General features: G+C 45.5%; 1 protein-coding gene across 14 annotated transcripts in view; it reads right to left on the bottom strand.

Moving 5' to 3' along the window:
• The window catches only part of ANKS1A (ankyrin repeat and sterile alpha motif domain containing 1A), a 178,097-nt gene that overhangs the window by 89,611 nt on the left and 62,345 nt on the right, over window positions 1-26,141 (bottom strand). For 8 of the 14 annotated variants that reach the window (XR_012897912.2, XM_075910418.2, XM_075910421.2 and 5 more), the window contains 8 exons: window positions 21,047-21,343; window positions 20,100-20,175; window positions 19,687-19,788; window positions 18,171-18,266; window positions 11,924-12,120; window positions 8,721-8,825; window positions 3,388-3,508; window positions 959-1,002 (listed from right to left, as the gene is read on the bottom strand). Coding sequence is in view for 13 of the 14 variants with exons in the window: in XM_075910418.2 (XP_075766533.2) it covers window positions 959-1,002; window positions 3,388-3,508; window positions 8,721-8,825; window positions 11,924-12,120; window positions 18,171-18,266; window positions 19,687-19,788; window positions 20,100-20,175; window positions 21,047-21,343 (1,038 nt within the window). In the remaining variant the exon portion in view is untranslated. The remainder of the gene's footprint in view (window positions 1-958; window positions 1,003-3,387; window positions 3,509-8,720; window positions 8,826-11,923; window positions 12,121-18,170; window positions 18,267-19,686; window positions 19,789-20,099; window positions 20,176-21,046; window positions 21,344-26,141) is intronic. The other 6 variants (XM_075910420.2, XM_075910432.2, XM_075910431.2 and 3 more) reach the window with 3 other exon arrangements.

Genomic DNA, 26,141 nt, shown 5'->3' with positions numbered 1-26,141 from the left:
AAGAACAGATGTGGTACAGACTAAGCTACTCAATCCTGGTATAGAACCAAGGAGCTGAATTTAATTAAGTGCTCTGGCCAGCAGTCAGGTACTTCCATACATGAAACACTCCCCTAGCTGAGTTTTCCTTACTAAAGGATTCTAAAATGGTTTAGTTTCACTGCTGTTGCCTTCCCCACACCAAGCAAGTCTAAGTCTCGCTTCTATATAACCAGGAGGACTTGTAGCATGTCCCCTCGATGAAAAGCATCAAGCTCTCTGCTCTTTCCTGACCCAAAGATCAATCATGGTATTTGCTGGGTAGATCTTACCTATCCCTACGCCTGCTTTAAAGGGGCCACTTGCATGCAACTTTTGTGAGAAACTGTATGGCACAATGCATTAAAGTGTGTATTTTTTGTGGCACAAAAGAAACCAGAATAATTGGGTGAGATGGGGCAGACAGAATCACAAAGCACCACCCATGGCTCTAGCTTAATAAACTGAAAGTAGAAAAGTTAACTTCCACAAATTTTAAGTATGAATATTGATGCCTAGAACAGGAAACGCTTGCTACATGCATGTCTGTGTCTAGTAACTCAGGAATCATTCTGGACAGGATTTATGTCACCACCCTGAGAGAATGCAGCACTACTTTGCAAGCTTGTTTGCAAGCTTGTTCGCAATTTATTTCTGCACTCCCTCCCCCCAAAACAATTCAGTTCAGAAAACAACTTTTCCACCTTAAAGGAGGTGCAGTCAAGGAATGTCTTGGTTACTAGGAGATAGCAGTACTATTTTGCACTTTTAAACCATCTTGAGCCACACAAATGCAGACTTGTGTCTCCCTCTCAATTATGAAACACATTATTGGGTTTGCCATCTCCCAGGGAAGACAGAATTGTGATGTCAAGGAAGAAAAATTTATTTCTCCTGTATGACTGATAGTGCACATCAGAAAGAACCAAGTCACTCCTACCTGAGGCTGGTTACTGCTGAGAACACCTGAAGAGGAGAATTCCCCTTAAAAAAAAAAAGAGGGAGAGAGAGAGAGAGAGAAAAAGACATAAAAACCTGGGAATGTTTTTCCTCACCCAACCTCTGACTTATCTCCCAAAATGCACTGGGTTTTACCAAGACACTCTGACAAATCCACAGGTAGGACCATGCTTATCGACTTCGTATGCTTTACTTTGCTACACATTTAAAACTTTGTCTTATTTCCTTTCTATATGAAATGGGAAACTGGTTTGGATCCAAATGAAACTCCGCCCACAGCCTCAGGTGAACCTTAACAGTGCTAGAGAGATAGCTCTTTAAAAAAATCAGCCGCTTTATCGGTTTACAAAAGGGGCTAAGAAAAACACATGCAGTTGTGACTGGATGCAAGATAGAAAGTAAAAGCACAAGACAGGAGTAACAGTTATAAATGAAGGAAAATCCCATTAGAAACAGCCCAATTAGAACTTTGTGTCTTACAAAACACAAGAGCTGTCAAGCACATGGACACCATCAGTTTAGGATTAAACAAAGACTGTGAATGGCTAGCCAACTACAAAAGCAGTTTCCCCTCTCTTGGTGTTCACACCTTCACATCAGCTGCTAGAAGTGGGCCTCACCCTCCTTGACTGAATTAACCTTGTTATCTCTAGCCTTATTCTGGCCTGCATATTTATACCTGCCTCTGGAAATTTCCACTACATGCATCTGACGAAGTGGGTCTTTGTCCACAAAAGCTTATGCTCCAATTCATCTATTTGTCTATAAGGTGCCACAGGACTCCTTGTCACTTAAGCACATGGAGCTCAAGATGCAGGGAGTAACTGACCCCGGTGCCACCTGAGTCCTGCAAAAAGCACTGTTCCTACAGAATGAGGAGAGGTGGCCAGGCCAAGAACAGCTGCAACACCTCTAGCCTTTCCACTCTGCAGCCTCATGCCTTATCTCAGGGCTTTAAAAAAATGGTCCATTAATTTGCAGGGTATAAGCTGCAAACAAAGTGCCATTTAAAAAGGAGAAAGGACCAGGAATGTTGATACTAAAAAGATAGTGACTGCTTTGCAAACAATGACTCCTGTTCTTCCCACAACCTCAGAATCTTTTCTACAGTACAGAGAAATGCGCTGGTAGTCCCCTTTTCCTCTAACAGCAGTCCCCTACCCACTACTTCAGCTAAGCCACCTCAAACTATTCAATCCAAAACAAAAGGAGCGAATACAGACTCTCAGAATCAAAGACTTACGTCCCTGGATTTCATTCCTGCTCATGGAAAAGGAGGGCTCTTTAGATTCATTAGAACCACGACACACCCTGCATCTTCAACCTGGCTTCAGGGGTACTATCCCTCTGACTGAAAACCAGGGATGTAAAATTCTGTTCAATTGGCTCATTGGTTAAACACTGCTTCACTGATAAACCAATTAAAGGGGTGCTGTCCACAGCACCCCCATGAGCTGGAGCAGCCCCTTACCTGCAGCGGGGGGGAGCTGCTCCATTCCCACCAGTTAACTTTACTCAGTAAGGCTCACCTGTTAAGGCTAAGACTTACCATTAACTGGTTAAACCTTCACATCCCTACCAATAAGAATCAGGAACCCTCTTTGGCTCCCTATTCTGCTAAATGGATGATGACCACCTTCCATCAACTCCCCTGGACCAAGATTTGTGCAAAGAATGATCACTACTGCAGAGTTGTGTATATGTAACCACACTCCTCCCCTCCCATGGGTATTCATGCCCTATCATGTTAAGCAAAATGACAATAGCAAGATCGAGGAGCTCTCAGGCTCCCAAATCCCACATAAACAACTGAACGACAATTCCTCTGGGAGGAGAGAGCAAATGGCCTGACTGGTTTTTACTCTGGCACCTACCAGCTGCTTTACTTGCTACGTGTTTGTTTTCCTCCTTTGCTAGTTTGCTTTTCTAATTGGCTCGGATACACAGTGGTACCTGTGTGGATTTTGGATCTTCAGCTGACATGATTCAGCACTTTTGAACTGACACTGATTTACATCTTCTCAGGATCTCACCCACTACTATTTACACACACATCTGTTTGACCAGAATTGGTTATTCTTCCACTTTCATCTTTTTTGTTCCTGTTTTACTTGTATCAGGTGAGAGATTCCATTGAAGCTCAATGGATCAAGTCCCTAGGATGTCATTTATCTAAAGGACAAAAAAACCTTCCCTTATTTCATGTACTGAGGCAGGAATATTTGAATCTTCTCCCCTGCGACTATAAAGCCATTACCAGAGGAACATAACTGCAGCACAGAACCCAGCCATCCAACCCAGAGAAATAACTACGATCAAATTCCTCCCCTCTTGCACCTGCATGCTCTCTGGTCACATCTGCCAATCCTGGGAGGCTGGGCACTGCTAGCTGTATGTATGGTCTCTTACCTTTAGTTTTTCTATCCATTGCCAGCGGCTTTTTCGTTTCTGCTGTAAGCAATAGCTCATAAGGATGCTCTTCCTCTTCCTCGGCTGCACTTCCCCTGCTCTTCCTCCGCACCACAGAGGCCTAGAGAGACATCATATTGTAATTCTCTTTCTAAGTCTGTGTCATTTACCCCTCTGGTATGCAGAGTCCTCCTAGATGCCTTGTTTCTGACCACAGAATGTGTTGCCCAATCCACCCTAACTAAACATGGACCAAGGATGGGCAGAAGGAATCAAGCTAGCATCACATCCATCAACTGAGTAGTCAATCAAGTCCTTATTGCTCCTAATTAGGAGCCATCACCCAGTCTGTGCTGCCTAACACCCTGTCAAACATATTTAACCCTATAAACTTTGAACACTTCCTGATCTGGATGATTTGCTACAGTTCTCAGAAGGGTAGCCACATTAATCTGTAACTTTAAAGAAACAATGAGTAGTCCTGTAGCACCATCGAGACTAACAAATATATACATATTGTTAGTCTCTAAGGGTATGTCTGCACTACCACCCTAGTTCCAACTAGGGTGGTTAATGTAGGCAACCGAAGTTGCAAATGAAGCCCGGGATTTAAATATCCCGGGCTTCATTTGCATCTTGCCGGGCGCCGCCATTTTTAAATCCCCCGGTAGTTCGGACTCCGTGCCTGCAGCTACGTGGAACGAGGAGTACCGGTAGTTCGAATTAGAAAGCCTAATTCGAACTACCTACTCCGTGCCGCGTGCACGGAGTCCGAACTACCGGGGGATTTAAAAATGGCGGCGCCCGGCAAGATGCAAATGAAGCCCGGGATATTTAAATCCCGGGCTTCATTTGCAACTTCGGTTGCCTACATTAACCACCCTAGTTCAAACTAGGGTGGTAGTGTAGACATACCCTAAGGTAGTACAGGACCACTCATTGTTTCTTAATGGCCTTTGCTACCTTTCAGATTTATTGCTTCAATTAAAAACAGGTGGCTTTGAAAGCTGTGTTCCCTCTAACATTTTCCATCTTTGGGCAGGGATGAAATTTCTTGTGCCCCACCAATATTGAGGCTGTATGTGGATGTGCAGACTGTCCCAGTGCAAACAGAAAACCTAGGTATAAATATATATTTTAAACAGTCCAAAAGTATGGAAGACAATATATTAAAACAAGGAGCAATGCTTAAGATATTTAATATATTAACACTACCCTTGGAGTACAATATCGTCCTTCTAACAACTCAAGCTAGTTAAACACCCCAAAATGGGGTGTACTGCAAATAGCTATATAAATAAATCAAAGTAATGGCCATTAAGTAATAGCCTAAAAAATATGCACAGCTTTAAGATGCTAAATAAATCTGAGTCAACTAGAAATAAGTCATGCTCTCCTTGAAAATACTAATACAATATTTACAGACACCGGGAAGGAGAGTTAAACACATTCACTCAGGCTTATACACTTTCTCTGGGGAATGTTTAAGATCCATGCTATGCAAGTGAAACAGAGACCTGTAAAACAAGATAAAAGTTCTGGTTTGAAACTTTCACATTGTGTGTGTCACAAGCCCCCAGAGCACTTGTCCAGAATCCAACTCCAACTGAAATGTCAAAGTAAACAGGATCCATGGTAAAGTTCTTCCACTTTTAACAACTGACCATGTATCAACTAGTAACATACAATTTTTAAAAAAATCATTAAGATCAAAGTGTGCAGATATCTACACCACTACAAAAATTGTTAAAAGAATCCTTTCCTTTCTTACCTTAAGCCACTAACACTGATGTAAACTTTGTTTGAAATGCCATCATGCAAATGTCATGAACTAGTCCTTTTGTTCCAGTATTCCAAAGCAGTCTAAAAGCTTTCAAACCCACCTGAAATTTTGGTGCCACCCCATACAGCCAGCCCCAGCCCAGGAAAAAGTCCTATGCCTGCAGCCTAACTACAGCTGCTGTGCTGTGACAGACAGGGTTTGGCTCTTGCCGCCTGCAGTCCAGATCGGAACAAGTTATGACAGACCAAACCAACTGCCCTCTGTCCCCACCTCACTGCACAGATGCCAGCCTCTATTTCCCCCACCTACCCCATGAAGTCTGCTTCCAGCCCAGAATGGTAGAGGAGCGTGCTGGATTTCCTGTCAGGAAGCTACAGGCAAACCCGGTTGCTGTAATCAGATTTCTAATCAAACTTCTCCCATGTCAGCCACATACTTATTCTTGCCCTCCTTATGTCCCCTTCCCCACCTACATGTGTTGTCTGGAGCAGGGAGCTTCTGCTGCTGTGTGAGTGCCCCCTCCGCAGCCAAGAAGCTCTCTGGGCAGCAGCCTCTAGGTGGGGCTCATTTAGCAGCTGTGTGGCCACCCTGCCACACAGCTGCTAAATGAGCCCCACCTAGACGCAGCTCCCAGAGAACTTAGGTTCTAAGTCTGTCTCTTTCCTCCAAGGATAGAAACATAGGCAATACCACTGAAAAAAATCACTTTCTTTGAGACTAGTTGTGTCTAAGCTTCCCATTTTGACAGTGGAAGCAGTAAAAGGACCAGCTGAAGTTGTGTTCGGTATCTCACACTTATTACACTACAAAGACAGAAGGGTTCTATTGGCGATGAAAGAATTCACTCAGGAGGTACGAGAAATCAGCTATTCTGCACACAAGTGCAAAACATCTTTCAACTGGGAAAGTCAAGAAGCATAAGTGGGGAACAAATGCATACTGTAATGGTTCTCTCATGGCAATAGAGTAACAGGCTATTTCTAAATAGAAATGAAAGCTTTGCTTTTCTAGAGTGAAGCTAAAAAAATAATTTCATCTAATTTTCCTCTGTCGTGATTTTTTCCTGTCCCTAACAGGTTTTGAGGAGGTAGATGAGGATTCTGCACCATATGTTTCAATGAGACATGTAGAGCCTTACTCAGGCTTGTTGTCCCAGCAGCTGCCCCTGTGCTAGACAGACTTGGCAGGGAACATATGTTGTGATGAGGAGTCATAGGGCACCTTAAAGACTAACAGATTTATTTATTGTTAATCTAATATGCCATAGGACTCGTTATTTTTGAAAATACAGACAAACATGGCTACCCCCTCTGATATGTTGTGTTATTACAATAGTGGCAGAATTGCATTGGGCCCTGGTAAAGATTTTCTACGGCTACTTTATTGAAATGTCCTCATGAAGTGGTTTTAATTGCCTACCAGTATCACTTTGTTATTGATCTTTATTAATTTCTTAACTTGGTCAAGAACACTCCATCATGAGGGCCATACATGCCAAGATTCAGTCAGCCATGCTTTCCTGCAATCTGAACAGAAATATTGCCTTTTTATTCCTAATTCAAAATTAAGGATCTCTCTCAAATTGAACAAAAACACACCCACACACACAACCCACACACACCACCCTCTTCAGGCAGAAACCAAGCACAGAAAATTTGATCCTGAAAGGTGACTTTCTGGGAAAACCTGAACTTCAGGAGCAGAAATAAGTGCTTGAGACGGAAACAGTTTTATCATCTCATCTACCATAAATCAATACCAACAGCTACCGTAATACAGGCAGTGCATGTAGTTTACATCACTGCAACTGGTTTCAAAATCAGCATGCCCCTGACAAGTCACATCTGTTTGCCAGCAAACGTTCCCCAGCAAGATTACATTTCCACATCACTTTTAATGGAGGTACAGTAGGAGCAAGCGTTTTGTCATTATGATCATGACCATGTATTTTTTTTTCCTCCAACATGCTAACCTTTGTAAACAGAGTTTCTAGTTTCCATTACCTGGTGATACCTTTCCCTAGCTCCCCCACACCCCATCAAAGGAGAGGCATGTTGAAAGGATTACGAAATTTGTCTGAAAAACCATATGTAATAGCACTGAAACCCATTCAATAGGCCATCATTGACCAGCCTTGTAAATAGATTTTATCCTACAACATCCCCAGGTGTACTACACAGTTCAACACATTTTTTCAATCCAGCATTTTTACCGACAACTTTGTATACTTGCTGCACTCCAAATAAGAAGTGAAGCAAGATAATCAGATCAAAAATCTGAAGCCAGGTGTCTGGCGAACTGAAAGTCCATTCAAGTGATAGGAGCAGAAGAGATTTTCAATTTGCATTTTTACGTCTTGTTTGCAGAGCGCTTAAGATTTTTAATGGAGCAGGAAGCTAGCAAGGTTCGCTGGGGATCTTTATTACATATCAGAAGAAATCTCCAAGGAAACATTTTGGGTGTTTTCTCATTGAAGTGCCTTTTGCAGACCATGCTGGAATTGGGCAAAATGAGAACAAGACAGACTGCAAGCAACAGTACAATGTGAACACATGTTTTGCATGACAAGGGAGCATATACAGACTAGGCGTGTGTAGGAGGGAGAAACTCTCTCCTACAAATACACTGGGCCAAGTCCTCAACAGGTATTAATCAGTTCAACTCCACCGAAGTCAGTAGAGTGACACCAATTTACACCATCCAAGTAACTGACCCACAATTGGGAGCTAAGATGCAACAATGGTCTTGCAACTCTCCAGACCTGGAATCAAATACAGGCTTCAGCATTAAACCAAAAATATATTTAGTGGGTTCATGATAATTGACAATTGTGCAAAACACAAAACCATTCCCTGATACAAAGCCTTTAAGGGAATTCATAGTCTGAAACAGGAGGAAGGGTTTCAGGTCAGGACTGAGGTGCATTGGCAGGGTTGCACAATAGGGATGTAAAAGAGTAATCGAATAGCCTAGGCTAATCAGGTTATCGAGTCAACTACTTGTATTTCTTCCCCACCCCGCTTACTGCCTCTATATCAGAGGCAGCGAGGAAGGGGAAGGAGTGGGGGAGGGGGAGTGAGGAAAAGAGAAGCACTAACTCTGCAGTGGGGAGGGGGAGGCAGAGGCGAAGTGATGCTGCTCTTTGAAGGTTCTAAGAGCCACTTGCATCGAGTCCTGTGCTGCGCCTCTTACTATGTCTAAAAGGCAGAGCTGCAGCACAGTTAGCTCCCAGCAATCCTGGCTCGCACCACCCCCAGGAGCTAACCCCACAGCGGCTCTGCAGTTTAAAATGGAGCAGGAGCCAGGCTGCTGCCCTTATTAGAGAAATTCCATCGACTACTCTATTAGCTGATTATCCACAATTAACATTCCTATTGCAGAAGGGAAGTTTCCACATCAAGCCACTAGTAGTACTGCCCCACACAATGAATCCTTCACTTTCATGGTCAGATTCACAAAGCGGCTCTGGATGCTCCCAGACCATTCAAGCTCACCTTTAAAACTGCTCATTCCCCACCCCTGTAATAAAAAACACTCCAAGCCTGCCTACCTCACAGGAAGCACTGCGACCTAGCTTCTTCTCCACATGCTCCTCCTCTTCGTCAGGGGGCGGCTTGGCGGGAGGGGGCGGACGCTCTCTCTGCTGTTTAAAAGGCTAACATCAACAGCTTTGTTTTAAACTCCTTCCTTCTGGCTCCCTCTTACATGCTTAAAGGAATGTTTTCTCTCTTCCCCCCTCCTCCCATCTATATCTGTAGCTAGAAATTTTCCTGTGGGATGACAGAGGTGATGTCACCACGTAACTCTGCATCCACAGCAGCTAAGCCCACCCACTTCCAGCCTGGCCCTCCCCAGGGACCATGTGCAGGCCGGGAGCTGGGCCTCTCCGCGGCCCTGGACCTCCCCTCCGCAGCAGCCCGCAAGGGGGGGTGGGAGCATAGTTGCCACAGCCTCAGCCCGGCCCTCCCTGGCAGCAGCTGGGGGAAAGGGAAAGGGAGGGAGAAAACAGGTCAGGACTGGCCCAGTCCCAGGCATGGCCCGGCCCCGGCCTCGCCTTCCGGCAGCAGGGGGGAGGAAGAGAGAGAGAGAGAGAGAGAACACCAGGGCTGGTGTGGCCTGGGCCCAAGTGGGCCTGCGCCCAGTTCCCCTTCCAGCAGCTGGGCAGAGGACCCGCTCCCCACCCCCATGGCTTCAGCCTAGCAAATCCTGGGGGTTGAGGGGAGAGCTGGGCCTGGCGCAGCTTTGGCCTGGGCCCCTCACAGCGGCTGGGGCAGGCTTAGGGCACCGGGGGGTCGGGTGGCACAAGAGCCAGGGCCGGCCGGGGGTGGGAGTGGGGCAGGGCTGCCTATATCTCTGGGGGCAGGGGGGGAGGGCGGGGGTGGCTTTGGACTCCCCTTTTGGCAGCTGAGGAGAGAGCTGGGCCCAGTGTGACCTCATCTGCTCCCTGGGGAGTGGGGTGGAGAGAGGAGCCAGGGCCAGGGCTGGCCTGGGGGGGTAGCCCACACAAGGGTCAGGTCAGCCTCTCATGCTCCCCGGTGGCCAAAGTCAGGGGGAGAAGGAGGGGAAGAGATAGGGCCAGAGTGGTCTCTGCTCCAGGCCCTCCCGGGCTGAGAGGAGCCCCCTGCAGTCAGAGGGAGAGAGCAAAGCCCAACCCCCCAACAGCTGAAGGGAGAGAGTTGGGGGGGCTGTGTCCTCAGCTTGGCCCTCCCCAGCAGCCAGGGCAAGAGTGGGGCTGCCTACCCTCAGAGAGAGGGGGGTTGGCGAGCACAGCAAGCAGGGGGAACAGCCCCCTAGTATCCCCTGATCAGCCTTTTTAGCGTGACAGACAGCAATAGGGGTTTTCCCTAACAGAGCCAGGAGATTCCCAGCTGAGCTGGTGCCTTTCCTCCTTCACAAAAGCATCTGATTCTGTGCCCCTTGGAGTTGCAAAGGATTAATCACATCATATCGCGCATACTGCAAGAAATGGAGAACGTATTCAGATACTTTGTGTTACTCCGTTTCATTAGTAGGAGTAAATGTTGTAGAGGCGTGCTCAGTTGTAAAGACACAAGAGACTGGACCACAAGGTTACTACTTTTCTCTAAAAATCCTGCCATGTGCAAATGGCATTTGCACTGTCTCTAGACCAGTGTTTCCCAATTTTATTTGGCTATGGAATCCTTTTAAACGCGAAAGAATTTTGCGGAACCCCTGACAGTCTAAAATAGGGACATCGCAATGAGTAGTGACACTGTCCCCACTCTCTGGCTAAGCTGGACACATCGTGGCAAATACAAATGAAAGTTGTTTTCAATAAAATTCACAAATGCTTAAATATTAATTATTTTTAAATCATAAAATGTTATTGTAATGGAATTTTCTCGCTGAAACCTTATTTTCACTTCCTGCAGAACACTATTTGGGAAACACTGCTCTAGACTAAGCTATAGCCTCTCATGCTTTCTGCAGCAGCAACACCTACTGGCAAGCATGAATCGTCAGGCACTTGCTCCAAACCGTCAGTAGATTTTGGGGAACTCCAGTAAGTGTCTACTTTTCAGAGCACTTCCTATCCCAGTTGGGCAGACTTGGCCTGAAGCAGGCACTATTACAAAAAGGCCTCATATATGGACTTAGTCTACTTTCAGCTGTGGTTCATGGCAGCATTTGCTTGGGTCTAGTAGAAATTTTCCCTGAAACTTGTTTTTTAGGTTGGTCTTGCACCACTCATCCAGTAACCAACGTACTAGAAGAAAAAGGAGATTACATGGATTCTCATTTTAAAAATGTACAAAGCGGGTTTCAGCATCTAGTTAGCTAGTGAATTCTTGCTTTCGTTATCTCTGCAACGTCCCAATAAAGGACCCTGAAACAGACAACATGCCAGGAGCCTAACAGTCCACCTACCCTATAGCAAAAGGTTGCCAAGAGCTGTTAAAGACCCAGCAGATGCAATTAATAAAAGGGTAGTTTCGCTCATTTCTTTGAAAGACCTCCCAACCACTACACAATACTCTTGTAAAGCCTCCAGCGCCCTCTGCAGGATTCTGTCTGCAAATGAAATGCAATACAAATTTGCTGCCAACTCTTATCACAACAGCTGAAGCTCCAGAGGCAACAAGCTTTGTTTTACCCTCAAACTTGATTTTACCACCAAGATTCCAAAGGTGACTGGGTTACACATTTTTTAGAGAGGGCAGAGGGTGACAAGGGCGGAGAAAACTGTCATACCTCAGAGAATCATACTAAGCTCCATAAGTTTCCTCATAGCCAAGAAGTTAAAGCTTAAACAAAAATATTCCCAACAGCTTAAGTAATACTGTGAGCATCAAATTCAGCTCAGCAGCACAACACTATGTTGGATTCAGAGCCCAAACCAATGCAATTAATAAGTAGCAGATTTAAAACACATACTCTTCTCACAATGTGCAGTCAGCCATCTGCAACTAGCAACTATCAGAAGACAGGACACTGGGCTAAATGGACCACTGGTCTGGCTCAGCACAGCCATAGTCACCTACTTATAGACTTGGACAGAAAGACTGATGTGACGTAGAAGTAGGTACACATGGGGAATACTGTGGAGGCAACACGCACATCCCAGGCTGAAGAGGGAGACCACCCCGACTGCTCTCAAGCTAAGCGGAGGATCTAGAAGTTACTCCCCACTGTGGAGCTGGGTCCTGAAGAGCCTGTAGCAAGGGTGCAGTACGTCTGGGAATGGCAAACACTTTCTATGTTCCCTAAAGACAAACACACATGACTACATACAGGCCTGACTCCTGCTGCCTTAAGACCAGATGTTTCTGCTTCCTTATTCACCGAGTCTCTGTCTGAAGATCTCCCACTGGCCAGGCTGTCCAGGGAGTGGCACGATGTGGCATTGTATAAAGCTTCATAAGGACTCTCTTCTTCTGGGTGCATTTCAAAATCTATGATCAGTTCAGTCACTGCTTTCTCCACGTCACCTGGAGGGAATGAGAATGCCCCACCAATCACATTTTGAGAACTGTATGAGCCAAACAAAGCAGGATTACAAGCAAGTAGTGCAGATATAAACTGATGATGTGTGGCAGGAGGTGAGGTTTGATACTGAAATCAGATATTGTCGTTTAAGTAACAAAATACAAGACGTATTTCTTTTCATTTTCAACGGGTCGATTTTAAAAATCGCAATTTAACAATATGTTAAGTTCTAACCAATATAATTATTATAAATGTGAAACTGGTTCTGATAAAAGTTAACGATTCTAAACATTTAAGGTTATTGTTCAATACATTGTATGCTGTTGTATTTAAAATTCCAGTTAAACTTCTCATTCAGCTTGACACAAATACTGAACAAGTTATCTAGTAAATAGCAATATATCATTTGTTTTCTAACATAGTAAAACATTATACCTTAATATTTTCAGATTAATTGTATCATTGCTCAACTGTATAGAGCTATAATATAATCTTGTCCATAGCAAAAAGATATATCAAGTCTACTGTAAAGACTATTTAGTTATAAATCTGTAATTATTTAACTTGCTTTAATAATTAAATCAGCCAGGGAGAAGGTACTTTTCTTTAGAAATGTAACTGAAGCACAAATGGAGAAGCCGACTAAAATTGTTTAAATTGAGGCTTTTCAATTATCTCTGAGAACTCATGCTGGGCAGAAGAGATCCTACAGGGCTAGCTAAGGGTGGTACCTGTATATAAGAAGGGAAATAAGGAAAACCCAGGGCATTACAGTCCAGTCAACTTAACTTTGGTATCCAGAAAGATTATCAAGCAAATAATCAAGAAATCCACTTGTAAGCACCAGGGATGTAAGCGACTAGTTGACTATCCAATAAGCATAAGCTTATCAGATGGTCAACTAGTGATGCGACTAGTCACTTCCTCCCATTGCTGCCTCTATCAGAGAAAGGCAGCAAGGCCCGGAGAGCAGCAACTGGTGCTGGGAGGAGTTGGTTTAAAAACTGGTTCCCCCCAGCACGGTCTCCAGGGGGTGCAAGGGAGGTAGAAGCACAGTGGGAAACAGCACAAGTGGGGACTGAAGCAGTCTCCACTTGCACCAGTTGTGTTGCGATTCTGCTTTTGAATCCTATCGACTATTTGATTAGTTAATTGATTTAAATGTACCATCTCTAGTAAGCACCTAGAAAATATGGTAATAAGAAAGAATCAACATAAGTTTGTTGAGAACATGTCATGTCAAACCAACCTAATATCATTCTTTGACAGGGTTTTAAGCCTCGTGGATAGAGGGAAGCTGCAGATGTGATCTCAACTTTAGTACAGTTTTTTATATTGTCCCACATGACTCTCAAACAAACTTGTGAGCAACTAAGGTGTGCATAAATGGTTGGAAAACCATATTCAGAGAGTAGTTATCAACTTCTCAGTCAAGCTGGAAGGGAGTGGGGTCTTCCATGGATCTGTCCTGGGTTTGGATCTGTCCTTCAACAACTTCAGAAATGTTTTGGATAAGGGCAGACAGTACACTCATCGAGTGTAGGGATGGGATTGGGACAAGAGGGGTTGCAAGCACTTTGAAGGACAAGACTAGAATTCACAACGATGACCAGAGACATGGCCTAAAATAAACAGGATGAAAATCAGTAAGGACAAACACAAAGTACTACTCTTAAGGAATAATCGCTCGCGCACACATGCACGCACACACACAGTTTATGTGCTAATAACTTGACACTATAAGAGCTACCGCAACCAAACTTTGCATGGGATAAACTTTTATCCAGGAGAAGGTTTTAAGGTACTGTGCGAGGGAAGAGATGAGAAATTGATGCCTCTCCCTGGGACTGCACGGAGCGTGGCAGTGCGGGGAGAAGTGGCTTCCCGGAGGAAGCGGCGGGGTCTGTCACTCACTAAGGCCGGTGGAGGGACAAGGAAGCTGAAGGCGGGCTCGGACTCAGGCAGCAGGCTCCGTTTCCCCTCCCTCCCCTCAGGCTTCTCACCTCAGTTATATCAACTGTCAACTTATATATCAACAATGTATATTGACAAAGCACAAGGACAGTCACTTAAAGTAGCTGAAATTGATTTGGAGACATCTTATTTTTCACATGGACAACTCTATGTTGCATGTTCAAGAGTTGGAAGTGGAAAAAATGTGTACATATTTGTTAAGAATAATGAAACAAAAATATAGTTTACAATACAGTTTTTGATAACATGTAAAATTGGTTGTTTTATACTTTTTTTTATATATATTTTCAGGGCTCGACAAATTCTTGAAAACCCTACTCACCAGACAAAGAAGGGACTCGCCCCCCCCCCCCCCAAGTGTTTTTAATAGCATAAATTCCTAATAAGAATAAGAACAGGAATTACTAATAAGTTATTAATAAATATCACCCAAGTTATTAATAAATCTCATAAACCTCTACCTTTTCTCTCTGCTGCCATGTCTCCTCCCCTTGCCACATCAGCTCCCCTGGTGCCTGCTGCCCCCCAACCCCTCACCTTCCCCTGCTGTCCTGACTCCTGTCCTTCTCACTGCCCTCAGCCTTCCTGAGACCTGCCCCCCTCCACCAGCCCTTCTCTCCCCCCCATGCCCACTCCTCCAGTAGCCCTACTCTGATCATGTGAGCTACCCCTCCTCATCCCCTCTTCTAAAACCTCCCTCTACACACCTGCCCTGCCTCTCTCCTCTGGTGCTGGTCCCTCCCCTGCAGGTGTCTGCCCTTCTGCTTCACCCCCAGAATCCCCTGGCACCTGCACCCTCCTGGTGCCTCCCCCTTCCCTCACTGCTCCTGCCCCCTTTGCTCTCTTTTTCCCTGATGCCCACCCCCTCACCACCCTCTGCCCCCGTTCCCCCTCATACCCGTGCCCTCACACGACTTGCTCCATCCCCGCCTTCCTCATGCCCACCCCTTCTTTCTAGCCTTCTCCCAGCACCTCCCCCTTCCCACTCTAGCCCCCAATGCCCTTACTCTCTCCTCTCCCAGCATCACCCTGTCTCCCCTCCCACTGACACCTCCCCTCCTGCCCTTTACCTCATTGTCTGCACTTGGCACCCTGGCATTTGTTTCTCCTGCACTCCTGTCCCTTGGTGCGTTCCCCTTTCTTCTTCTCCTGACCTCCTCTCCTCTCCCCTCCCCTCCCCTCCACAGAAGCCTCTTCCCCATATTTTTCCCCTCCCCTCCCCACAGTCCAGTCCAGCCCAGTCCCTTCCCCTCTAAGTTTTTTGCTGCCCCAATCAAAAATTTTTTGGCCCCCCCCCCCTTTTTGTCGTCTTTTACACATTTGCATTTTTCAATGGTTTTTTTTTTTTGTTTTCATTTTTGTCCCAGCATTTTAGCCCTATAAACAGCAAGTAGCATTTTCATTTGTTTTTTTCCATAAAGGCAAAGGTGCTTCAAGTGAACTCCTTCTTTCACTTGCTGCTGGATCACAGCAGCCTTTTGCCTGCCCTGTCCAGCCCCTCCCTATGGACAGGCACCCCTCACTCCCGACCCACAGGGGAAACAGGGTGCAGGGACAGCACAGAGCCAGAGGGGTGCAGGGAACAGTGGAGGGTGGGGTACCGGAGTGGCGCTGGGAACGGGAGGCACAGAGCCAGAGGGACGCAGGGTGCGGTGGAGGCACGGAGAATGGGACGTGGGGGGAACGGGACGGGCAGAGGGATCGGGGTCTAGGGGCGGGGCAGGGAATGGGCAGCACAGAGCTGGGGGGGCAGGGATCGGAGGGGAGCAGGGTGCAAGAGCGGCACAGAACCGGAGAGTCGCAGGGAAGAGGGAGAGCAGGGGATCTGGGGTAAAGGGGAACAGGGGTGGTGTGAGGAAAGGGCGTCGCGGAGACAAAGGGATGCGGGGTGGGTGAAGCGAGCCAGATGGTTGGCCAGGAGCCGTCTCTCACCGGTGAGGGGGTTGGGTCCATGGCAGGACTGGAGCTGGCGGGGCAGGGCCTGGCTGCACTGCAGCCAGCTCCCGGGGCCACACAGCCAGAGCCGAGCTGCCGCGGCCCTTTAAAATCAACAGAGCCATAACATGCTGGCATCTGCCGGCGTCCCGCCCTCTGGCTCATGCCCTGCCTCCTCGCGCCGGAACTGCACACAGGCAGCCCGGCGCTGAGAATCACTGCACTTCCCCCTTCCCAGCAGCACTCCACTCCTCCGCGCAACAGATCGGATGGGGTCACGCCGCCCGTAGTGCGGGCTTTGGGCAGCCCGTCACAACGGCCCACCGGGCCAGTCCACCCTGCACTCGCCACCTGATAAAACCTACCAGCAACGGGCGAGTGCATTTGTCGAGCTCAGTATATTTTAATCCGTATACAACTCAGTGCACCTTTTCTACAATTCACAAAACGATAATGGACTACTGTTTCTCTAAATTTTGTTCCTCCACTTTCCTGAGCAACGCTGGGTAACTCTCACTAGAGTGTGTGAGTGTAAGAGTGAAAATGAAGGTATCCTGCAGAAAAGGATCAGAGAATTATAGGGGATCACAAACTGTATATGCATCAACTATGCAATACTGTTACCAAAAAAAGCCAGCATCCTTCAGGGACATACTAGCAGGAGTGTTGTAAGCAAGATATGGGAAGTAATCCTCCCATACCACTCAGCATTGAAAAGGCGTCCGCTGCAATCCTGCGTTCAGTTCTGGCTACCAGAAGATGTGGATAAATTCAAGTCCAAAGGAAAGTAGCAAAATAATTAAGGGTCTAAAAAACGTGACATGAGAAAAGGCTGAAACAACTGGGTTTGTTTAGCCTGGAGAAGAAAAGATTCTTATGTTCCCCCTCAGTTAAGTACATAAGCAACAGCTGGAGGGAGGGATAGCTCAGTGGTTTGAGCATTGGCCTACTAAAACAGCATTGAGTTCAATCCTCAAGGGGGCCATTTAGGGATCTAAGGCAAATCTGTCAGGGATGGTACTTGGTCCTGCGCCATGAGGGCGGGGGACTGGACTGGATAACCTCTCAAAGTCTCTTCCAGTTTTATGAGATAGGTATAACTCCATATATAAATACATGGGTTTTCCTTAATCCCTGAAGATGGGACAAGTAGTAGTGGTCTGAAATTACAGCAAGGGAGATTGAGGTTAGACATTAGGAAAACTTCCTAACTGCAAGAAAAATTAAGCACTGAAAGAAAAAAAGTTACCTAGAGAGATTGTAGAATCTGAAGTTGGCTAACAGATAGGCATGTGTCTAAACCCCTCTCAGGAAAGGCTTAGATACTACTTAGTCCTGCCTTGGACCAGGGACTGGATTAGGTGACCTATCAAGGTTTTTTTCATGCCTATATCTCTATGGCTCAACATTACTGATTTAAATCAAGCAAGAGAAGGGGTTTGGCAACTGAACAGTAATTGAGGCCATATGCATCACTGCTTAGATACCATGAACACGTCCACACAAGAACATTCCAAACTCACTAGGAATTGCCCTTTTAGAGAACAGCTGACAGGGTCTTCATTCAGTTTGGTGTCTTACCCACAAGACTGCTCACACCATTCTAGGAATAAGGCTTCCTTCCTTGATCAGTGTTGGCGAAAGGATTTTTTCCTCGGTTATAAAAATTGTTCTATAGATCTGAGTCTCCATCAGTTTTGTGTCACTACAGCGCAGCCATGGAATGCAGCCACTACTTTAATAGACTCTAAAGGAAGATCAATCACATATAGGAAGCATCACAACTGCATTTTACTTGATATGTTAGGTAGGTGTTTTACTGATCATTTGCTACTGTGCTGCTTAGCCAATAAAAGAGGAGATCAAACAAATGGCAGCTCCCTCTGAATTTATGAAGGTATACAGCCACTCATTTCAATGGCAATAGAGGAGATACGTTATACAAGCTGTGTTTAAAGAACTGAGTACGGCGGGGAGGGATCATGGTTTCAGACTATTTGGCTTGCTGAGCACAAAGCATGACTTTTGGATTTATTATAACTGAACCCTGCCTCTTCCGTACTCGCAACAGCAGAGTCATCATTAGTCATCTCAACACCACATTGAAACTCAAGCCCTGCCTCCCAGACAGCAGATTTCATACCACGTGGTAGCCGGACTGCAGGTTCAGTGGCAGGAATGACAGGTGTTAACAAAGCCTTCTCTGCCTCTCTCGCACTCTTCTTCCCAGTTGTGTGATCTGTGCAGCAAAGAGGAAAAAGCAACATTCAAATAGTGAGAAACTCACCAGTGGGGTTGCTGCTTACCAAGTTAGGCAGACAGTTCTATTGCCTGAGTCAGCAGCATGTGCTCCATGTTCTATACAGATCAACTAATTACAACACACCCAATCTTATCAGATTGCTGTGAAGCTGTTTTGTGAGACCGAAAAAAATCAGTGTAGTCATGTGGACCAGCACATGATGACAAGAGAGACTGATTCTCATCAGAGACCTATGATCATGGGAAAGACAGTTACGCTAGAAACACCAACTTGAAAAGCCTGAAATTAGACACATGAGATTAAGTGTCTCACTCATGCCACTCAAGACTTGAAAGCTTCCAGCCTTCAAGCAGTCTGTTTCCCCATTTGTAAAAACGAGCACAGTGTTTGGCAACTTCACAGGAGCGGCAAGAAGTTCAACTAGTTCATGTTTGCAGAGTGCATGGAACCGATAACACTCTACACAAATGCTAAGTAGAATTACTAACAGTTACGTGCAAGGAGCGCCAAACCCCATATCCAACGGAAAGAAAATTTTACTCAAGTGAGAACTTAGGATGCCAGAGTTAACACCCCACTCTAGTACAAAGGGTCGTCGATCCTGTAATTCCTATATGTCAGCAAGACTGTTTTAAGGAGCACCTGCAAGACTGAACTAGGGATGTTAAATGGCATTTAATCAGCTAGTTGACCAGTTGATGGAATTTCCATCGACTAGTTGATAAGGGAGGGGAGGGAACCGCAGAGCCACAGTGGGGTTAGCTCCTGGCCCCGGGAGCTAACCCCGCTGTGGCTCTGCCATTTAAATGTATTAAAAGCCACCAGGCAATACATTTAAAAAACTGAAGCACAGTGGGGTGGGGGAAGAGGAGGAGGAATCACCTGATTCCTGGCTCACACCCAATCGCCCACTACACCTCTTCCTCCACTGCTCCCCCACAGAGATGGTACTGAAGGGAACCGGCCTTTAAGCCAACTCCCCCCAGCACTGACTCTTGCTCCTGCCCCCCTTGCTGCACCTCTGATAGAGGCCGCAAAGAGGGAGGAAGCGACTAGTCGAGTCACTAGTCAACTACTCAATAAGCATATGCTTATTAGATAGTCGACTAGTCACTTATTTCCCTAGATCGCACCCAGCACATCATGGTGGGACACACAATCAATAACTCAGAAGGAAGAGTACCACCTACTGAGGTAAAACACTGCTTCTTGCAGCATCCTTCAACACTTCCTTCCTAGCACTGCCCTCCCCTATGATGTTTGCTGGGATCACAGACCAAGGTCATATGGCTGCAGGCCACACGTACGTTAAAAATATGCATGATGAGAACCTATAAGCCCCTTCCCTGTCCGCCTCCCCGCTCCCCCCCCCCCCCAACACACACACTCTATTTACCTTCAATGAGAGCTGCTATTTGTTGGCTTTTCTGAGAAGGAAGCTCTCTCACAATATCCAGAGCTGTCAGGCCTCTGTTATCTTTTATATTCACATCAATGCCTACAAGAGAGAGAGAGAGAGAGAGGAGGGCAGGAAGACACAGCATTTTCAGATGATCTGCAATAAAGCCAATTTCTTGTAACCGAGTCACGATTTAGATGCTCTTCTGGTCATTACCAGACATTAAAGAAATTCTTCCTCCAAACAGACCGAAGACCCAATTACCCAGGGAATACCTCTTCCACGAGTCACCCAGATTCTTCCATAGCTGGCTGATAAGAGAAAAATGCTGGCACCATACACCATTCCCTTATCACATGCTCCTGGTAAAACCATCTCCAGGCTAGTGTGTCAAAATGTCGTTCTCTCACCTGCAGCCAGTAATATTTGTACCACGTCTGTCTTGCCAAACAAAGCAGCCTCGTGCAAAGCACTGCCCTTCTCAGTCTGTAAAAGTTAAACAGTGTACCATGAGCCCAGATCAGGATCAGTAACCCTAAAACAAAGGTTCTCAAACTTCATTGCACTGTGACCTGCTTCTGACTATAGAAACTACTACATGACTCCAACAGACCAAAGCCAAAATCCCCGCCTGCCCCCCCCCCCCATGGGCGGGGGACCGAAGCCAAAGGGTTTACCCTGAGCCCTACCACCCAGCACTGAATCTCTGGGGCTTGTGGGTCAGCCCTGGGCAACAGGGGGTCAGATGTCAGCCTTTGGCCCCAGTAACACTAAGTCAGCCCTGGTGATCCCACTGAAGTGGGGTCCCGCCCCATATAGTTTAGGAATTACTGTTGTAGGACATTTCAGGAGGTTATATCAACAGGAAAAAACTAACAACATCCATAGTTAGACAAAAAACTCACAAACAATGACTATGCCTTACTGGGGTCAGTGAGAGAGGCTATTCCGTGGCATTTAGAATGTGGAAGTGGGAGAAAGGTTACGTGAAACATGTGAGGGCTCTTAGAATTCAAAGTAAATACTCTCCAAAATGTATTTAAAGTGAGTGTACTCCTGGGGGAAACAAAGAGAAGGGTAAGAGTACTTGATGTTAGCACAGAAATAAAAACTTTTAAGAAGTGATTTGGTAGGAAAAGAACAAGTTCTCTCATCTCTTTGAGGGCACATTTCACTTGTATATCTGCCTCACAAGGGACCAGGAACTGAATGGGAACTCTATTCTTATCCAGAGAGTCCGTAAGAGAAGCTAGCCCTACCCCTATAGCCCCTTTTCTATGGAGAGGACTCTAGCCTCCTTGGCTGCTATCGGACCCCTTCCATCTGCACTAGATTCATACATGGATTGGCAAGATACCTGATAGTTGCTATCCATGCCCGCATCTAGGAGGACATGGACTACAGCTTTATGTCCATTCCTAGCTGCCAGGTGCAGGGGGGTGTGTTTCTTAGTGTTGCAGCTTAAAAGATTGGGGTGAGCATTCAGCAGCATCTTCACGACCTCCAGCCTTCCGTAGAGTGCGGCTAGATCCAGCGGTGTCTCGAACTTGTTATTGCGCATTGTGGGGTCAGTCAGCTCCTCCAGGAGAACCTTCACCACTTCAGTGTGGCCATACTGAGCAGCGCAATGCAGCGCCGTCTCATTGTCGTTGTTCTAAAGGATCAGTAACACAGCAGCGTTTCAGAAAACAGAAGGAGTAAGCCTGTCTGTGCCGCACTCACAAAACCATTGAAGTTTAAATGTAAAAACAAGACAAACTGCAAGCTGAGGGGATGCAACAAATCCTAATATAAAGAGCCTTGAGCAGTGTTTGGGTCTTGTTTCTACCACCACTTATCAGGCACAGGTGTGTGTCAAATTGACCAAGCAACCCCCTAGAAAGCCTCAAAACTCATCAACAGACCTTTGTGTTCTGATCTAGGGGAAGAAACAGCTGTATACAGATGCACACTGCTTTCAAAACATTAAACACAAAAGCAAGTATCCATCTGCTGAAGGAACAAGTTTCTATGATTACCATTTACCTTGCAAGCTTTTGGAGGCAAGGTCCTGTTATCTATTTATGAAGCATCCACCACTCTTGGGTACCATAATAGTGAGTGCAAAATGTAAAAAGCAAACACCACAATATGAATTCCATCTATAGCAACTTAATTGTCTGTTTAAAATTTAAACTTCAATTGTTTTTAGAAAGCAGTTATTTATCCTACGATTGAGGATTTGATTCTTTATAATAGCCATTCCACTTTTACAATTCTGAAACTTGTAAGTAGATCATTTTGAAAAGCATGTGCACTAGGTTTAAATTATTGCATGCAAATATGTGAATGCAAGACATTTAGTGAGCAGCACAGCACTGTGCCAAACAGCCTTTCCCAGGCAAGCCCTCAATTCAGCAGTGGGGAGTGTCTAAGCCACAAGTGAATGCCTCTATAGTGAAAGCTTGAGCCAATTAATGCATGCAGCATCTGTCAAGTTAAAAAAAAATCAGCAGTGCAGGGTAACTATAGGCAAATCTGTGAAATATTTCATTTTCAGGTGCAAAATATATGCAAATATCTTCCCTGGATTTAAACCAGTCTGCTTTCCACTCAACCTTCATTAACATACACAGCTGTATAACTAGAAATAACATACACGGAGGTATTTCCATTGAAGAACTTAGTGACTGCTTGGATGTAAAAAGTTTCTAGTACCAACTTGTACGCTCTCTGATGCTTTCACAGGAGTTCTCACTGTGGCACAGAAAACCTAACTTTAACTACACTTTCCCCCCCCCCCCCTTTTTTTTTTTAAAGATAGCTATTTGTTTAGCTAGATTTCATTATATGTAGCAAAAATGCTTTCCGTTTTGTGCATGGATTACGAATTGCAGTGGAAAGTCTCAATATTTTGCACCATTTACCATTGAAACAAGCTGTGAACTGGTCAGGCTCTACGAGTGCTTTAATCCTACTAACGTGTTAAATCACAACATAGCGATTATAAACTCATGCATGCAAACGCCCACTGGTTTTTATCTGGTATTTGACTGCATCATTTTTCAGCCACATGAAACAAAGACAGTAGGGAGCTGTGGGGACTGAGCCTTCACAGTCATGATTTCACTTATAAAAACAATCAGAACGAGGAAGTGAGAAGCATCCACAGCCACATGCAGAAATAAGCAACACTTAGAAGAGGAATGTGTGGGAGGTGCAGGGTATCACTATTAGAGTACAAGTTTCACAGTCTAACAGCACAGGCTAAGCAGCCATAAGAAACCAACTAAGTGCAGGGGAGCCAGGTCAGCAAATACCAAGTGAAGACGACATAACATACACATGAGGAAGGGGAAGAGACTGAACACCTAAACCTCCCTCAACAAACATTAACACCCCTTATCTGAACATCTCGAATCATTTACCAAGGATTTGGTAAGTAGCAGCAGCCTAATTTTACAGATGGTGGAAAGAGCAGCACATAAGTGACATATTCCAAGTCAAAGCTATTCCACATTGGAGCCAGGACTCCAACCCAGAAGCCCTAGTTGCAAGTTACATGCCCTATTCACTGGACCATAGAAAAGGGCCAGGGGGAACATCACTTCCAGTTTGCTATTTGGAATCCAATTCATCTCAGAAGCACCTGAACTTCTCCATGACAATGAAACGAGTTTTGCAGGTCTCAGAAGCCAAGTGTCCACAAAACATACACTCTACATTTTCCCCATCTCTGCAGAACAGCGTGGCAATTTAGGCTCACTTCTGGAGCTGGGTTCGCCCAGCAGGCTGAGGCACAATGGTGGGCTTGTGCATGGGAAAGTTTATAGCACAAGCACAGAAAATTTTCCGCCTTTAGGGTTGGCTAGCCAAGCACTTTTCACCAGCACAAGATTCATACCCCTCAAGACGACCCACAGAGCGCATTGTGAATGCAGAAGTAGATGTCTGTTGCAGTTTCAGAGATACAATTAAGTAATTCTCTGAGAAGTATTTGCTATAGGTTCTCTACCTTCAGATGGAAGTGAGGTCCAAAGAGGCGGGGTCATGAATGACCACCCTTCCTTTCCTTACGGAGAGATGGGAGAAGGCTCTGGAACGAAGGATGGAGTCCAAAACTTGATCCTTTTCTACCATGTGGTCCCAGCATGACACAGTCAGTACTATTAGTATCTAAACCATGTCTTTCCCCACCATTGTGCAAGAGCCAGATGTGCTTATGGACTCAGTTGGATAGATGCTCATTGCCACAGTGCCGGACAGGAAGACATTTTTTCATGGGTCTCCACTCCTAGTAGTAGAAATGGAGGAGGGAAAGACATTCACTATGCTAGTTTTCCATCATACATGCCCTCACTTGACTTTCAAGCCTAGCCTGTACAGCAATGTTCCCTCTAATTTTTTCCATCGTTGTGCAGAATAAATTTTGTCATATGCACTAAAATGTGGGGGTGCGCACCACCAGTAAAACACATGCCGCTGGCTGTGGACGCTCTACTGATCAGATGGGTAGCACCCGAACTTCTCATGGGTGGCTGCCCAAGCACTCAGCTTACAGGGAACACTGCTGTAGAGCAGCCTTGCATTTACCTTCAGAACACTTCCATGACGTTAACAATGGAGGGTTATCCATGACAAACAGCCACACAGAAGCCATCATTGAACACACAAATCAGAAACCCACAGATGCACTGTGGGCAACAGCCAACTGGACAAGAAGTGGGAAAGCTATGAACACCTAACATCCAAGGCAAGCACGTTCCCAGAGCTATTCTGGGAAGAAGAGATTCACCATCATCCCCAAAAAAATCAGCCTCAACAAGATCAGGAAATGATAGAAGGGCAGTCCCCCAGGTTACTAGGTGCCAGGAGAGAAAACTCCGTTCCATGGGCCAGAGACAGTGAGCGTCAAGTTCAGACTTAACTAGTCAAAGATGGATAAGAATGACCGAGTCCCTGAGTAGTTCCAGGAAGAGTACTCCTGTAGTCATCCCATCCCCCTTTATGGCAGTTGGTAATGGGGGCGGGGGGGCTGAGCTTCCTATAAGACTTGCCTAGGGATCTCCAAGTAAGGAAGCAGAAGAGGAAAAGACTTCAACTTAAACATCAGGCTCCGGAGCTTGTAGGTGTTGGCTAAAATTTTTACCTGTCTACTATATTCCTTACCAGACCTGAATCCTATTAAATGCAAACTGAACCCTTTGTACTGAAGCAATCAATACTAGCACTGACACCTTTCCATAATGTGTTCCCTTTCCTAACACGTTATCTGGGGTTTTGTGCATTTCTAATGAAACTCAGCAGTCAAAACCCTCATTTGCTGGCCCAGCTCTGCTCCCAGTACGTCACATATCAGTCACTGAAATACAATCTGACACGCAGATGTTCTTCTAGCTGTGGTTGCTGTGTCGGGCATCCCAAGATCAAAGAAACACTTGCTGAGCAACACCCCTCTCTCCCTAGCAGTGACATGCCGTAACATTCCGATAGAACAGAGTTGCTAAGTAGCCGGAAGCCACAGTATCAATTACAGCAATGCCATTCCACAAAAGGGTCTGCATCCCCTTGCTGCTCCCACAGAACTCCCATGAGCAAATCATACAGGGCACAAGACTGAACAAATAGTCTAATTTCTGTACACGTCCAACAATGCCAAAACACAACCATTTCAAAAAGAGGATCCCCAGTTGTCTGACCATCTATCGGCCTAGCCTCCAGATGGCATGATTCCACTTTTATCATCAACCCATGTAGCTAACATCACATTTTCCAGCCCATCTCCATTAGTTTGTTTCCACAGACCAACTAAAAAGCAACCAAGATAACCTAGATGGCATAGCATAGCTCATTTGTCTGTTAGCTGCAAGACGGCTAGGTTTTCTACTCTGGTTTTGGTTGACTGGCCAGTTTCTTCACAGATGTTAGCCAAATTAAAGTAAGCAACACAATTACAATATCAAAGTGATACATCAGGCTCCATCGCTCTCTCCCTAACTTACTTGTGCCACTTGTACATAGCTTAACAGCTCTAGAGAGATTTTCGATTAGTACCGCATTACAGCACTTCATTCCCAAGCAACACTTACAAACTCCCCATATTTTACAAGTCTCCTCTTAACAGTTAATGGCACAGTTCTTAGGATGTTTCCACTGAAGAGACTTGATGTAAAATTCCATCTTTTTAAAAAAAATACCCTATAGTAAGTGAAATGCAGGACAATGTAGCACTTTAAAGACTAACAAGATGGTTTATTAGATGATGAGCTTTCGTGGGCCAGACCCACTTCCTCAGATCAAATAGTGGAAGGAAATAAGGAAATATAGTAAGTATGATCTTCACTTTAGTTAACCAGGTATGTACTGGAGGTCCCCTACCCCTTTACCAGATCTCTGCTAATACAATGACCCTACCTCCCATCCGCTAACAAAACCTAAAACTCTGACTATGTAGGGTAGTGCAGATCAAGCAG

This window comes from Pelodiscus sinensis, chromosome 27 (genome assembly GCF_052426305.1).
Source record: "Pelodiscus sinensis isolate ZL-2025 chromosome 27, ASM5242630v1, whole genome shotgun sequence".
Lineage (NCBI taxonomy): Eukaryota > Metazoa > Chordata > Testudines > Trionychidae > Pelodiscus > Pelodiscus sinensis.
The sequence above is the reverse complement of the archived record's forward strand: the minus strand, read 5'-3'. Positions and strand labels throughout refer to the sequence as shown.